General features: G+C 40.7%; 1 protein-coding gene across 5 annotated transcripts in view; it reads left to right on the plus strand.

The window, feature by feature from the left end:
• grb10a (growth factor receptor-bound protein 10a) overlaps window positions 1-6846 on the plus strand; it is a 40832-nt gene extending 33986 nt beyond the window's left edge. For all 5 annotated transcript variants that reach the window (XM_028963241.1, XM_028963242.1, XM_028963243.1 and 2 more), the window contains 4 exons: window positions 366-432; window positions 503-590; window positions 668-761; window positions 2562-6846. In XM_028963241.1, the coding sequence (XP_028819074.1) occupies window positions 366-432; window positions 503-590; window positions 668-761; window positions 2562-2708 (396 nt within the window). In that variant the 3' untranslated portion in view covers window positions 2709-6846. The remainder of the gene's footprint in view (window positions 1-365; window positions 433-502; window positions 591-667; window positions 762-2561) is intronic.
• Window positions 6847-17067: the final 10221 nt, after the last annotated feature.

Consider the following 17067-nt stretch of genomic DNA (forward strand, 5'->3'; position numbering starts at 1 on the left):
CATAGGTGAAATTAAATATGAAGGCAATGGTAATGCAAGAGTTTAAATATAGTGGAGTAAAAATGGATGTCCAACGAATAGCAGTTATTATCACGTAATTTAAAGCTAATTTGATGTCTTATCATTTTTCTTTTTCATTCATCACTCACAACAAAATTAAATGTTAAAACGGGAGGTGCTGAAAATACATAATCACCACCATGCTAACCTCTTAAACCAAGGAGTAAATCAGTTATATAATTATCAATACCTCACATTCCTTTTGGACTTAGACCATTAGAATGAGGTTGCTGTAGACATAAACACTGCATAAACACTGTTTTTTTGCAATATGCCCCTATATTCTTGCTTTGCTGTGTCTGCAGAAACGCAGTCAGAGGATGAATGTTTTAAGAAGCCCCAGTCCCCTTCACCCTTCCTCATTAAGCTCAGGTACTCTGCACTTCTCTACTGCCTGTGTTTATGGCTGCAGACCTGCTTACTCACACATTTCTATTCATAGTGATCCATCGGACGCAGCTCTGGTTCCATGGCCGTATAGTGAGGGAAGAGTCCCACAGGATGATCATGCAGCAGGGCCAGGTGGACGGGTAGGCAGAAGAATACAGGACTCCTGTGGACTGGAGTGGGCTTGGTGTGATACTAACTACTGTTTTTGTCCTTGCAGGCTGTTTTTGGTGCGAGATAGTCAGAGCAACCCGAAGGCGTTTGTTCTCACGCTGTGCCATCACCAGAAGATCAAACATTTCCAGATCTTACCAGTAAGTCTGATGGCTGTGTAGGTGGGTGTGGGTGAAGGTATGTGCCACATGCAGGGGCATAAATGGATTTGGACTTTTTTTTATCTTTCTGCCACAAGTAATGCAAAAGCGGTGGATCCACAATTCACTTGGGTGGGGCATGATGTCAATTTCAAAGTAAATGGGAATTGTATTCCATTGCAACCTGAGCCTCTTTGCCACTCTTCTCTCTTTAATAGTCATAAATAACTTGGTATAATATATATTTAAAACTATAACAAAGAGAAGTGTGGAAAAGAGGATCAGATGGGGAAAATACTAAAACACCCTGTATATTCTGACAGTAAATATAATGTAAATACAATTTTGTGCAAATTTCAAAAGGGCAACTTTTTGTTTAGCAAAATGAGGCCTAAGGGCTGTGCCTTTTCACTCTCTGCATGCCTGAAAACATACAGGCATGTTTCTCCCATGCTATTTGGAAATATTATACAGTGGGCCAAAAAATAATTTGGCATCCATTGATTGTGCAAATCGTCCCTCCTAAAAATAATTAGATAGGTCTGTAATTTTAATCATAGGTACACTTCAACTGTGAGAGACAATGAGACAAGTTTACCTCAATACTTTGTAATGGAACCTTGGTTTGCAAAAACAGAGGTCATGTTTCCTGTTGGTCTTCACCAGGTTCGCACACACTGTAGCTGGTATTTTGGCCCATTTCCATGCAAATCCACTCTAGAGCTGTATAGGGCTGTCACTGGGCACATATTCTATATTCATATATTCTATATGAGGTCTGGAAACTGGCTAGGCTACTCCAGAACCTTGTAATGCTTTTTATGTAGCCACTACTTTGTTAACCTGGCAGTGTGTTAGGGATCATTTTCAATCAGGAAGACCCAGCCATGTTTCCTTTGCACTGTTTTGGTGATGGCAGTGCATTGAGAGCTTTTACTGCTTGGGGGAAGAAGCTCTTGCAGTGTCTGGCAGTTGCATTTGAGATGCTGCGGAACCATCTGCCATCTGCCACCATCTGTGTTGGCCTTCTTCAGCTTTCTGAGGAAGTGCAGATGTTGCTGGGCTTTCTTGGTGGTGTTGAGGCTCCAGGCAACCTATTGAGGCAACCTGTGCTCAGTCTGAGGACCTTGGAGGTGTTGTTTCCTACAGACACAGACTGCGGCGTGCTACGGGCCGCTAATCATTGAGACAGGACACAGTTGACAGGTAGGTACCATGGCTGAACTCAGCGATGTGTTGAAGATATCTGTGAAGATTTCTGCAAGCTGGTTAGCACACTCCTATAGGTACAGGTGCAGGTGTACAATCTTGTTCCTGGTGTCCTTAGACAGCTTTCTGGTCTTGGCAATCGTGGAGGTTGGAGTCTGATTATTTGAATATCTAGTGTCTTATATACAGATAATGTGTTAAAACAGATGTGATTAATTGAACAGTGAAGGATGGAAGAAGTAACAGGGCTGTGAAAGCCAAAAATCTTGCATGTTTGTATGTTCTAAATACTTATTTTCTGCACCATTATACAAATAAATTCTTTTAAAAAGATTTCCTAGATTTTTTTAACATTCTGTCTCAGAGTTGACGTGTACATTTGAAAAAAATTACAGACCTCTCTCATAATTTCAAGTGGAAGAACACAATTGTGTGATTCTGCCTTAAAACACCTTCACTGTCTGTCTTCATCTTAATCTAGGGAAAGTCCCAGGCTAGGATTTTGAATGACAATGTCATTGTATGTTATTTATGAGTGAATAAATGTGTGTGACGTTTGATTTGTCCTTTTCTCCTGCCTCCCCTCACCAGTTTGAAGAGGACGGACAGATATTCTTCAGCCTTGACGAGGGTACTACCAAATTTAATGACTTGATTCATCTGGTGGAGTTTTACCAGCTCAATAGAGGAGTGCTGCCCTGCAAGCTGAAGCACCCATGCACTGTTATTGCCTTATGACCCTGACCTTTCAACTCTCGACAGACTGGCACAGGGCCTGGCAGCTGGATTAGTTTCTCTGTTTGGTTTCCTGTTGGTGGTGATGTGTGGTGCAGAACCTCAAGTGGGATATGTCTCTCTGTCCCCGCTCCTCAAAGTCATTCTCAGCTGAGAGCCGCTGTCTTCACTGGGCCACTTGAGGAAAGACAGACAGTTTGCAACAAATCCACACAGCCTGGAAGACCAGATGACACCTTCCTTTTCTTTCTTTCCTTTTTAAAAATTGCTTTACTTGAAGATGTTTGAACAACATGTGTTTGCACTCCTGAGCAGGTGAAAGGTTTTCCCTCCATGCACATCACTTTCTCTTTTTCATCTTCATCACTCTTTTATAAGTTCTTAGTGAGAGATTGCTGACCAGGACAGTGCTGTAGAACAGACAGCATGATCATGCATAACAGATTTTTATTATTGTATTGTACTTTTCAAGGGCTTACCACCACACTGACCACAGTCTGTGGGGTTCACTGCTATACACACCAGTGCTGAATGACCAATGAATGGGTCAGTACTATTCTCAACTCGGTAGACAGCTGCTCCCTCCTTGCCTTAAGTTAGTGTTACATGCATCAATCCTGACAGGGGTTAAAGGCTGCTGTGTTTGTTTTTAGAGTTGCGAGAGGACCTGAAATCAGCCAATGGGTCTGATTGGTCCAGCTCAGTAACAGGAAGGTCTGTAATGTATTTGCGAGTGACGTGGATGTGTGTATGTACCAGTACAATGTTCATGCTCACACTTTATCTTCACTACACACACGGTTCGCTGTGTCCGATATACAGACCCGAGGGAAATCTGAAGACGTCGGTGGGAGAAGAGTGGAAGATGGATATAAGAATGTGTTTAAGAGCAGCTGAAGCAGGTTGGCTGAGAGCTGAAGTGATTGTTGGATCGTTGGCCGTAGGATAGAATGTTCAACATGCAAACCTGTACTCAGTGAAACCCATCCAAATGACTCTGTATCTTAGTATGTGAAGCTATAAAAAAAGCAAATGTAGATCTAACACTGTATTTTAGATTGCTAGATCACATGGATACTCCTCACAAGATGAAGTTTTTTTTTTTTTTGTCCTCCAGTGGTCTGATCCAGTGAGCATATTGAATTATATAATCTGTTTTGTTTGTTACAATTGTACTTTTTTTAAAGAGCATATTACAGTATTAAAGGAAGCTTTTTTAGCCTCTCAAACTGGACTAACCGCATGCCTCTGATCCATTGGATCCCTTCTTGAAAATTACAATTTGTTTAACTCTAAGCTGAATGCCAGTCTAGCCTCAGTACCTTCTGTTCTGTGCTTAGCTCCATCTCACCTATTGCACCTAATGCATGTGTGCAGATGGGTGCCTGCTAAAGTGAGATGCATTCCTTTCTTTCATCAGGGTCACATTAATTACAGATCAGGAAATTGAACGTTGGAAAGGCGGAGGTGCCCTTATTTAATTGCTGCTGGTTTGGGTGGGCTGCTGCCCTTGGAGATTGATGCCACATATACCAGCCAGCACCTCTCTGTCAGGGAGTGGCTGATGCCAATGCTGGCCAGGCGGCTGCCTGGAAGCAGTGGGTGGGAGAGGGAGTCTGAGGCCAGGATGCTGTGGGCTCCGCTGTCTGTGACATGAATGTAACTCCAGCCACTCAGGGTTAGGAGAGGGCCTACTGTTCCCTGGCCTTCAGGTCAGACACTATCTCCTGGGTCATCACCAAGGGCGCCTCTCAGAGCAGCGGTGCTGGTCAATCCTACCCTCTCTCGCAGGGTGACCTGGTCCTAGATCATCACACCCTGCACCATCTATCAGGCTTGTTGTCTGATTAGTGCAGGAATGCAAACTAGAGGGAATTCACAGGTGCCATTAGTGCAATCATAATCCATGACCACGATGGAAGCATAAGGGCAAGATGCAAGTGGGATGGGAGGGGGGTGTCAACATTCTCTCTCTCTCTACAGGTGATGCAGGGCCAATGGATAGACATGCTTCTCTTGCACCTTTGCAAAAAAAAAAAGCTAAATCTACAAATGTATAAAACAGAAATGAACTTTTTCAGGGAAAGCATAAATTATGAGAGACTCCTGTGTAAAGCATGCTTTGTTTGGTTCTTTAAGTGGCTGACTGGTTTCCCAATCACTACTATCACTCGGGTATTTTTGTACAAATAAGGGACTGATTGATATATTCTGTTTTATTGTAACTAGAATAAACACGGTTGATAAAATTCTATTGACTTGGTTTAAAACCTTCTGACAAATTTAGAGAATGGGTGTTATTGGATGTGGGGAAAGCCTCTCTTGTGCATGAAAAGTGCTGTAAATGGCTTAAAAACAGTCAGAGGGATGGTGATGTGTTTGCAGGAGAATTTGGGCAAGAACAGTCTCAGGCTGCCATCCCCAGAAAGCAACCAGTGCAGGACAGTGCACCCAGCCCACTGCAGAGCATACACACCATTCACTCACAATGTACCTTCTGACTATTTTCCCCAAGAGGAAATGCACAACACATTTCAAAACACAGAGTTGGAGCCAGAATTTGAACTTTGGAAGTTTGGATTCATGACACCAGCCACCCCACTTATGTGCTGCCCCATTACTATTTCTACTTTACATAATGATATTGAAGCCAACAAAGGCAGTAAATGAGGTAACAAAGTTGCTCATCAACCAATGTGGAACATGCCCTGTCCTCAGTGATGGACAAGATCCTACCCTTACAGACTGTCCCTACAATACATATTATTATTATTATTATATATATACTTTGTTTTTATGTTTTTTTTTTTTTTTTTTTATTCTGAGAATTTAATTGTGTACAGTGACACTCACGTTGATTACCATGCAAGCAGTTGTCCTGCATGATGAACAGAGGTGGAAAGTTCAGGTTCGGAATTTAGGAACTCTTCACTATGGAAATCTTTGTTTTCAATTTTCAAAACTCTGTTCAGAAGAAACATTTAAATCAGGTTGCTGACCTCTCCTAAGATCCACTGATCACATAAAGGAAACATGATGTGATGAGAATCTTCATATAAAGAAGCATGAACCATTTTTTGTTGTTTAAAAATAAAAACAATACAACGTCACCTAGAAAATTTTTATGTAAAATGATTTCATACAGCCCTAATGTGGACTGTACCATTTTAACCACCTCTGTTCTAGAAGCAGCTATTTATTGTGTTCATGATGATCACCCTCCTCACTACCCCCTGAGAAGTAGTCAAAAGGGGTAGGGAGGAGGTAGTTTCACAGGTAGTATCAGCTCATTAAGCAACAACAAACAGCTACAGCTTGACTCTCCCATATTCTAGTTAGAATCAACAAAGCTCCTCGGATGAGAATCGAAATGTCTTCAAGGAACTAAAGTCCAGTTGCCATCATTTGGATTACCATGACCTGGATGACCGAGAAATTTCAACAGCAAAATCCAAAGTATAGAGCATCTGTCCATGTTTGAACGTACTGGACAGTGCAGAGTAGGTTTTAGACAAGTGTCATGGTCTACACTGCATGTTCATTAAAATGCTACTGGTCCATTTGAAGATTCCTGCGGCTGTATCCATTACAATATTGGTGGCTGTGGTGACATTTCATGCTGGGTCATCCTGTCAGAAGCTCATTACCAGGAACCAGGATCTAGAGCATCTCCGAGAGAAATAGATTAAGCTCAGGTGGCTGGGACTGAGTTTTTATGGTTGATGCACCGGTGGACAATCTATGACAGCCTAGATATGACATGAGCATCAAAGTATTTGTGAGTTTTAACTGTTATTTAATGCTAGGCTAAAAAGATTTGTCTTTAGCCTAGACTTAAATGTTGACAGTGTATCTGAGTTCCAAACATTAGCAGCAAGGATGTTCCAAAGCAGAGGAGTTCTGTAGAATGCTCATCCACCTGGTGAGAATTTGTTAATTCTCTGCACCAGTAAGAGCCTGGAGTCTTGGGACCATAATTCTCATTTAGGACAGTACTCTGTTAAGTCACTCAGGTAATCAGGGACCAGTTTATGTTTAGCTTTGTATGTTAATAAAATAATTGTATTGTCTATACAAAATTATCAGTAGCCAATGCGGTGAGGGCTTATTTGTTGAATAAATTGTGCCTTTCTGAAATTAATTTGCTTGTACAGTTTGTTATTAGGCTAATGTTAATACATAAGGTCTAACGTTGTGCTCTGAAAAAGAAATAATAAAATAAATAATTAAGGAATGGGTCCCGTCTCCACAATCCTACCAGCTTGTCCAGGGAAGTAGTCAGGGTGGTAGTAGCCTAGTGGGTAACACACTCGCCTATGAACCAGAAGACCCGGGTTCGAATCCCACTACTACCATTGTGTCCCTGAGCAAGACACTTAACCCTAAGTTGCTCCAGGGAGACTGTCTCTGTAACTACTGATTGTAAGTCGCTCTGGATAAGGGCGTCTGATAAATGCTGTAAATGTAAATGTAAGACAAAAGGTGAAAGAGGGCCACCAGGATCCCGGTATTGCTCACACACAAATACACACACAATAAACTACTCATACATACACACCAGACAGAGTATAGAAATTACCTCTACATTTTGTGTTGTAAAGGGGAACCCACAAAGATACCTTCACCTCCCCAGTAAGCCTGGGTGATCTTCAGTTGAGTTAAATTTAAGAATAGGCCCAAACTCAAAAAAATATACATAACACTCCAAATTTAGGAGGCATTTACCATTCCCACTCAGCTCCCAGTGTTACACACAATTGTCAAGTATTTAAAATAACCCACGCAAAAAAGCAGTAAGGTGGTAAAGATTCTCCTGTCAAAAATACACATTACCTTTCATAAAATACCACAAACTAGGCAATAAACAGCGAAAACATTCAGTTTGGGAATCCCAGCTTTCCACATTCGACAATGTAAACCTGAAGTTCCACACTGCTCACAAAAACCCTGAGGTAGGGCAAATTATATGAACGAAAATCTTTTAGAGATATCATACTTTCCCCCACACTTCATTGACAGCAACACCGGTCAGCGATGGAACAATGCATGGTCAAGCACAAGTTCATCCAAAATAATTATCTCGTTTCCCTTATGTTTTTTAAATAATACAACCCGGAAGTGATTTCTATTGGGTGTTGGAACACAAACTTGCCCTATTCCTTAAGGGAACCGAGAGGTTCTTCTCCCAGAGCCCTTGGCTACTGTCAGTACCCAATCCTTACCACTTGCTTCATTCAGTGCATGCACGGACACTGAAAGCTCTTGCTGCCCGATCAGTACCCATGAACTTTGACCGACTGAAATGCTTAAGGGAGAAAATGTGTTTCCGAATACAAATATAAAATAAATTTTATGACTTCCCACAAATATCGCACAGTTTGATTATTTTCATATTATTTTTTACTTTAATAACTTGCATCAATCTGTCTGTGACATAATAAATATAGTCATTATTTTAGGTAAATATCAAGATCATATACGGTTGAAAGTGGAGAAACAATAAACTGTCTCTTGCTTTATTAATGACTTGAAATATTACTTAATTTCTCTCGCAAAACTGAAATCTGTACCAGCAAAACTGAAAGAAGGCTTTATGAAGTAAAAGGGATGTGACTCATCACAGCACAGCATCCAGTGCACACAGTGAAATTTATTTAACCCATCACCTGAGGGAGCAGTGAGCAGCCATGAAAGGCTCCCGTGGAGCAGAGTGTGGGTACAGTACTTTGCTTAGGAACCGGCAACTTTACGATTACAGGTCTGTTTACAGGCCTGCTACCTTCCTTACCACTGCCCCAGAATTGGTGGGCCTGGGCCCAGGTGGAACAGGCTGCCGCCATAGTCGTGCAGGGTGGGGAGGAATGACATTGTTTTGATTTTTATTTTATGTGCCTTATAGCCTGTGTGCCTTACATTTTTGTTTTCATTTGCTTGTTTTTTTTTTTGTTTATTCAGACTCTGTAGTTTATTTTTGCCACATTTGCCTCCTTTTCTTTCTGATGACTGTTTTATACTTTGTATTAATGATCCTTTTCCTTTAAGAGATATAACGTGTGTTATTGGTTATCTGAAGTCATAGAAATATTAATTGATATGCCTAATCACACGCACATGCACACAGAAGAGACAGGGTCTGTCCTTCGCAAACTTCAACACGAATTTTGGGAATAAATGCAAATCATTTAAACAAGCCCCTTATGCATTGTAACTAACCGCAGCAGCAGAAAAAACTTAGATAACACAGACAATCAAACACATTATTGAGACAGGAAAGAGGTTAAGCGCATACACAATTTCTTTTTTTATGATGTGACTAGTGATAAGAGAAATGTGTAAGAACAAAGGCTTGGAGGGGCTGGGGGTACAGAGCTGTCGACTGGTTGGCTGTTTTGTTGTGTATTACAATAAACAACTTTGCCTACCATGGTTTACTGTTGCTTGAGTTTAATCCTCCACCACAGTGTGCATATATAATGAATAAATTTTTGACAGTTTACTGGCAGTGTCATGTACAAATACTGTGTAAGCATAATATATATTTATCATTATGCAATATATAGTTGCATAAAATTTAAAATATGGACACATGCATAGACATGTTTATGTATCTACAGAATAACACTGCCTTTAAGCACAAAAAACGGCAACCTTCTGATTATGGGGCTGCTTCCTTACCCACTAAGCCAACTAACGACCTAAGTGATTTTCAGACAGATCACATACTTCTTTGCCTAAATAGAAGGGGTTACATTATTTCCTGGTAACCAGAATATATGTTCCCCCCCTGTTAAAACAGGCATACAGCAACTCTGGACTATACAAGGCAAGCATAATGAGACAGCTATATATTTGTGTATATGTATGTGTGGTTGTAGAACCTGACAGTAGGGAAGACTTTCTGACTCTCTCCATTCCACATCATGGGTGCCGCAGCCTGCCACTGAAGGAGCTGCATTTTGTCCAACAGGGATGAGCTAGACTACCGTATATCTACTCATATGTCTATCCAGTGATTTCAATTGTTTCTATTAGTAGCTGTAAAATAAAGACATTTAACAAAACACCTTAAAACTTTCGAAATAAAGAATAGCAGTGTAACGTTGCAGTAGCGGGTGACATCAGGATTTGAAATCATCGCACATCAGGGGGAACATGGGGGAACTATTTTGAATTTGACTTGAAAGTCGGTAGCTCTAGCCCCAGGAATGCAGTTAACTGTTGTAGTTCGATACGCTATTTCACATTTCTTAAAATAGAATCACCAATTGCGTTCCTCTATAACAGGAGTTTGGTTTAATGGGGAGAAGCAGTTAGAAACATGAATCTGACCCAGGTGCTCTGGAGCGCTGGAGATCTAAACACTGTCCGGGCATGTCAGGACTACCTACAATATCTATTGTCTCTGTGCAGCTAATGTTAAGTGTCCAAACTATTTATACAGAAAGCAGCCTGAGTTGCTCTTCTAATTCTGCCACCTTCACCGTCAAACTAGTTCCTAACCTACACTCTGGGGGCAGTGGTGGCCTAGTGGAGAAGGTTGCCAGTTTGAATCCCAATCCACCAAGGTGCCACTGAGCAAAGCATTGTCCCCCCACACACTGCTCCCTGGGCACCTTTCATGGCTACCCACTGCTCACTAAGGGTGATATGTTAAAAGCATGTGCTGTGCTGCAGTGTTTCACAATGACAATAACTTCACCAAGGTGCCACTGAGCAAAGCATTGTCCCCCCACACACTGCTCCCTGGGCACCTTTCATGGCTACCCACTGCTCACTAAGGGTGATATGTTAAAAGCATGTGCTGTGCTGCAGTGTTTCACAATGACAATAACTTCACTTTCACTTTCAAAATACTGACATAGAGTGAAGTGCACTTGTGCGACACAAACAAACTGGGCTACATAAAGTGCAAACAGGGAACACAGGCCGTGCAAGAGTGACATTTAACAAAAAAAAACCAATGTAGACAACAATGAGACAGTGCTAAACTACTCACATGAGAAATAAATGTCCAAAGTAAAATAGTGCAAATAATGCTGTGAAAACAGTAAACAAATACCAAAAACAGAAAGAAAGCAATGAAACATATCCAAACAAAACAATATGACAAAAGGTCCTTAAAATAAAAAATAAATTAAACTAATACAAACAAAAACCAAAGACATTACACAAAAGGGTAATTCTTTTCACAGCTGAAAACTACTGATCAGGCTTTCTTGGAAAGTGAAGTTGAAATGAGAGGGTATGGAACTCTGACAGATCACTGACCTCAGGGTAGCCTTGATTAAATGCACCGGGAATCACCTGTTGCCGGCTTCCCATTTCCATCACATGCCGCAGAGGCAGCGTGTTACGTGAGATTACTCAGAACTAAATAATGAAGAGTCCAAGGCCTGTCACTTCATCAAAGGTTTGACTATAGAACGTCTCGGATAACAATAGATATATTTATGAGGAAAACGAGTACGAGTACTTGCGTTTCAGTACTCACCGATACCGAGTACTTAATAAAAACATGATTTAAATTTACAGGTCATATAACTTAACAAAAAAACAAAAAACAAGGGACTAGTTTGGAATTAAGAACATTTATTTTTAAATGAAAAGCATGTTGTATGCAACAAATGACAGAATAAATCATTCTAAAAAAATGTAAACAGTGACTGTTCAATTCTCGTCTATCCACTGGGAGGTTAGGCTAATTAGCGACACGGGGCTAACACTGCTTGTCCAAATATCTGTGGTGAACCTAAACGCAGAGGAGGTTTGCAGTAGGCTGTGGCAGCTCCATGCCAGTCATGTAGCGGACATCATATCTGGGCTCCAGAACATGGGGGAATCCCACATTTTCTACCTCCGAGTGGCTGGCCACTCAATGCAATGTACTCGATAAATTAAATTACTTGTGTTAAATGCACTTTTGAGCCTCCTCTGGACAATTTCGCTGCAGTCCGCCTTTGTTTTGTCGTCTTCATTCACTTTGAAATAGTTGCACACATTAGTGGTATCGATACCAAGTTGGTATTGATATCGGATCGATACTCCCTCTCTTTTACTTAAAGTGCGAATGTTCCATCAGACATTAAATGTGCTAGTACAAATACCTCCCACATCAACGTGGCGCTAACAAGACTCATGCATCCTCTGTGTTATCATGTGTTTGCCTAAGCCCCGCTCCTACCCCTCCGCGCCCCTCCCTCCTGGTTTTGACGTTGTACCGTCACGTGACGCAAGCAGGCAGGCAGGCCGGCGGCATCGCGCACACATAAGCAAGCAGTACTACAGACGGAGACGGAATAATGGCAGAGAAGACAAGGAGCGCCGCGTGGCTATATTTTCAGGCTGAAAATGAATCAACTGCAAGCTGTTTAGGGTGTATGATACTGCTGTAATACAACCAATTTATTCAAGCATTTGAAAAACCATGCGAAAGAAAATACAGAGCTACAGCAACGGAGAGAAATCCCCCTCCCCCTGACCCTGACAGACCCGCACCCCCGACCCAGAGGTCATTGGTAGAGGCCTTTCATTATGGCAAAGAATATCCAGGTAGATGAATGGTGATGAACAATATTTTTGTCTTCTTTGCCCTTTATTGATATTAATTTTGCAACTGGTCATTTGTTACTTTAGCCAACTCAGAAGTATAAATTATGTAAATAAATTATACAGTGATTTCTTATTCTTTTGCATGTTTGTCACACAAAATGTTTCTGATCATCAAACACATTTACCTATTAGTCAAAGATAACACAAGTAAACACAAAATGCAGTTTTTAAATGATGTTTTTTATTAGGTAGAAAAAAAATCCAAACCTACATGACCCTGTGTGAAAAAGTAATTGCCCCCTGAACCTAATAACTAGTTGGGCCACCCTTAGCAGCAATAACTGCAATCAAGCGTTTGCGATAACTTGATAACGAGTCAAATCTGAGACGAGCCTTAATGTTCTTTTTGCTTAAAAGTGGTTTGTGCCTTGGAAATCTGCCACGGAGGCCATTTTTGCCATTTGCGGATAATTGTGGTTCGCTGGAGTCCCAAAGCTTTAGAAATGGCTTTATAACCTTTACCAGACTGATAGCTCTCAATTACTTTTGTTCTCATTTGCTCTTGAATCTCTTTGGATCTTGGCATGATGTCTAGCTTTTGAGGAGCTTTTGGTCTACTTCTCTGTGTCAGGTAGCTCCTATTTAAGTGATTTCTTGATTGAAACAGGTGTGGCAGTAATCAGGCCTGGGGGTGACTACAGAAACTGGTGTGATATCAGGTGTGATAAACCACAGTTAAGTTGTTTTTTCACAAGGGGGGGCAATCACTTTTTCACACAGGGCCATGTAGATTTTTGAGTTTTTTTTTCTCCCTTAATAACGTAAACCTTCATTTAAAAACTGCATTTTGTGTTCAATTATGTTATCTTTGACTAATAGTTAACAGTGTGACAAACATGCAAAAGAATAAGAAATCAGGAAGGGGGCAAATAGTTTTTCACACCACTGTAAAAGTATAAATTAATACTTTCATATAATATGTTTATCCCATTCAAACATGCTATTTAAATAAATGCATTTTACTGGAACTGAAACAAATGTATTGAATGTAGTTGGTTCAGATTTTATTGAATATAATTAGCCTTAGTGTTAAGGGATATTTTTCTCTCTACAAGTGGATGTACTACATAGCTAATTATTTTTATTATTCCACTTAGCTGATTCCACAAGAGCAGTGGAGATTACGAGGAGGCTGGCAGAAATGACTGTGAAGGACCTGCAACCTCTTTCCATGGTGGAAGATGATGGCTTTTGTGAGGACACTTGACCCACAGTACAAAATTCCAAATAGAAAGTCTTTAATGGAGGGGAAACTTCCAACTCTTTATGAAGACTGCTGCTATAAAGTCAGAAAGGCATTGAGTGATGTGGACAATGTTGTGCTTACAACTGACATGTGGACATCAAGAGCCACAGAGGCGTATTTAACAGTGTCATGCCACATCATAGATGAAAACTGGCAAATGCTGGCATACGTCCCTCTTTACCGGACAACACACTGCAGATAATATTTGTTCACTGTTATCCAACATTGCAGAAAAATGGGGCATAACAAGATTTTAGGTGTGATAACTGATAATAACGCCAACATGGTTGCTGCTGTTCGCAAAACAGGTTGGGCACACTACCCATGTTTTGCACACACTTTGAATTTGTTAGTGAAAGACTCTTTCAAGGCTCACCCTGACTTGATTGAGATTCAGCAAAAAAGCAGTGCTATTGTTTCTTTCTTTCACCATAGCACTAAAGCTACTGAGAAGCTCAAAGAAATTCAGAAGCAGCATAAGTTCCATGAACAAAAACTTATTCAAGCTGTTGAAACAAGGTGGAACTCTGTATTCTACATGTGGGAGAGACTGTCTGAGCAGAAGGAGGCAGTTACCACAGCCCTCTGTCTCCTTGGTAAGAGCTCACTTTGCTTAAATGAGGAAGAATGGTCTGTCATCAGTCTCTCCCTCATTGCACTGAGACCATTTGAGGACGCGACCAAGGAGATATCAACTGAAAAACATGTTTCAGTATCAAAGGTGATTCCCCTGGTGTCGCTCTGGCCACTTAGATTTACAGCATTTATCAGACGCCCTTATCCAGAGCGACTTACAATCAGTAGTTACAGGGACAATCCCCCTGGAGACACTTAGGGTTAAGTGTCTTGCTCAGGGACACAATGGTAGTAAGCGGGACTTGAACCCGGGTCTTCTGCTTCATAGGCGAGTGAGTTACCCCTAGGCTACTACCACCCCAAAAAAAAAGTTTTAATTTGTGTTGAGTTAATACTTTTGTGCAATCTTTTTATTACTAAAAGAATTTAAAAATCCACACGTGAAAAAATATTTTGTTACTGTTCTATTGTTATTTTTATTGTCATAATAAAGTATTTTCTATTTACCTAGAAACTCAAATTCTGTCCATGGTTTTTAACTAAACAATAATCTAAAAGAAAACAAAAACACTTAATTATCAAAAACATTAATTCAGATATAGCAATTTAATGATGTATCCACCATCGTTATTAAAAAGTATCAGTATTGGTATCGGCGATACTGGCCCTGTATTTACTTGGTATGGAATCGATTTGAAAACTTGCGGTATCGCACACCATTACCACACAGCTGACAAGTCTGGTCTTCTCCCCGCTCTCAGCTGGGGGCGGGCGCTTTGCGCCTGTTTTGAACCCCTTACACGCCACTAAAACATAGACTTTTTCAGACCGTGGTATCGGTCTTTTAACGAGTACGAGTACTTTAGAAAATGTGGTAGCGAGGCCGATACCAGATACCGGTATGGGTGCTTCCCTAATATATATATGTACACACACACACACACACACACGCATAAAAAAAGATCTGAAATTTTTGTACCAGCAGCTCAAGTGATGCTTGTGGACTTAACAGACTCTAAGAACATAAATACAGCTACCTATATTTGCAAATAATTTAATTCCATTTCAAACAATATCTTGCATGCCATAGCAGCCTTGTGCACCACCAAGTTGAAATTTGTTGAACTTTGTCTGCTGCGTGCCATGATGCATTTTGGTACGACCAATATAATCAAACCATTGGTGCACATCCCGCTGTATTTCGCAAGGAAGTGCAAACCTTCCGGCGAGCACAGCATTTTGTTTGAAAGCATCTTATCTCGATCATCAATTGTGTGTCTTTATGTGCACCCCAGAGACTGTCCGGGTGCTGCACTTCCAATTTCCAATCAGTTGCAAGCAGTCCTCAACATTGCATTGGTAATTAATGTTAATCAATGATTAATATTTTTTAATTGATTCTGAATCTTTAATTTCCGCATCACAATAGATCTATTTTTTTCCCACCCCTACTTTGCTATCAAGTGTTATGAGTGTTGGGGATAGGTTTGCACAGGAAAGTGGTTCTGTATTCGACAGAGGTGGGTTTATTGTTTTTTACCCTGTGAATATTTAATTGTAGTTGTCTTAAGGAACTCTGTTCTAGAATTCGTAGTGATTGAAAGTGGAATCATTTTTGAGAAAATGATTCCTGAGATTTGTACCTTGTTCACATGTATATGACTGTTCAAGTGAATGTTATTGTCGCAGGATGGAGGGGTCGTGTGGGGGTGGTGTCTAGGAGGGGGTGGTGCAACTAACTAAATCTAAAATAATTGCAGTCCGACCACGCCACCGTGGGACTTTTCACAGATTAACCGTGTACAACAAAGAGCACACAGGTTTGTTATACTTAGTAAGTAAGTGTAGGGGAACAGAGATGGTACTGCATTAGACAGTCCATTAACATCCCTCAAAAGATAACCCACACAGGGCAAGATGACCACTCTAAGGATTACAGAGACCTCTGTTGATCTAAAGATAAGAACAAATGGGCCATAAACAATCTAAGACCTCTCTCTCCAGGTGACTTGGGCTAAGGTCATCCAGAGTTCCCTCCGGAACTTCTGGAGAACAAAGAAAAATTCTCCTGGATGATCGGATACGCTTGGATTTTATGTGACTTGTCATGTTCAAAGGACATACCGAAAACTTTAGGAAAAATATTGGAGTGTTTGGTGTCTCTTTAACCACCAATTTGTAACCCAAGTGAATCTGGAATGAGTGTAATGACCATCAAAATGAACTCATATCCGGTCAGAATGTCAAGGGCCTCACACATTGGCCAAGCATCACCTGGGGTGTGGTCTTACTGTTGGCAAATGTGTACTTGATAATCTGATTAAGGTAAGAGCCACACCTTAATGTTTATCAAGATGGCTGTTTTTTTTTTTAGCTTTGCAGCCCATTTAAAGGTAGGCTGACACTGTATGATAAATGGACTACACATACTGTCAAATCTACCTGGGGTGGATTCAACATTCAGTATGACTTTTCTGCAAAAGTAAAATAATGTGATTCTGAAATACAAGACTCCAAGAGTGTGCTGGCATGTTTGGAATACTTACCACCAAACCGCTGAACCAGAAGTCAGGAGTGAGAGTGCACAAACACAAACTTCACATTTGGTGCTTTGCTCAGTGGCACTTTGGCGGTTCGAGATTTGAACCATCAGCCTTCCAATTATGGGTCACTAAGCAACCATTGCCCCAGACGGTAGCCAAACCACATATTTCCACATTGTTTATGTTTTTTTTTTTTAAAGGTTGGGTTTCCTTTTCTTTACTCTGTCTAAAGGTTTCTTACATATTTTGAAGTGGGCAAGAACATTTAATTAAATGGTCAATGAGTAAAATCCAGCTAAATTCTCCTTGTGATATGTAACTCTTTTCAGGTAAATAAACAAAAGGCGTGTCTCCGGCATGCCACAGGAATGGAGCCGCCTGGTGATGA

Source organism: Denticeps clupeoides, chromosome 20, assembly GCF_900700375.1.
Source record: "Denticeps clupeoides chromosome 20, fDenClu1.1, whole genome shotgun sequence".
Lineage (NCBI taxonomy): Eukaryota > Metazoa > Chordata > Actinopteri > Clupeiformes > Denticipitidae > Denticeps > Denticeps clupeoides.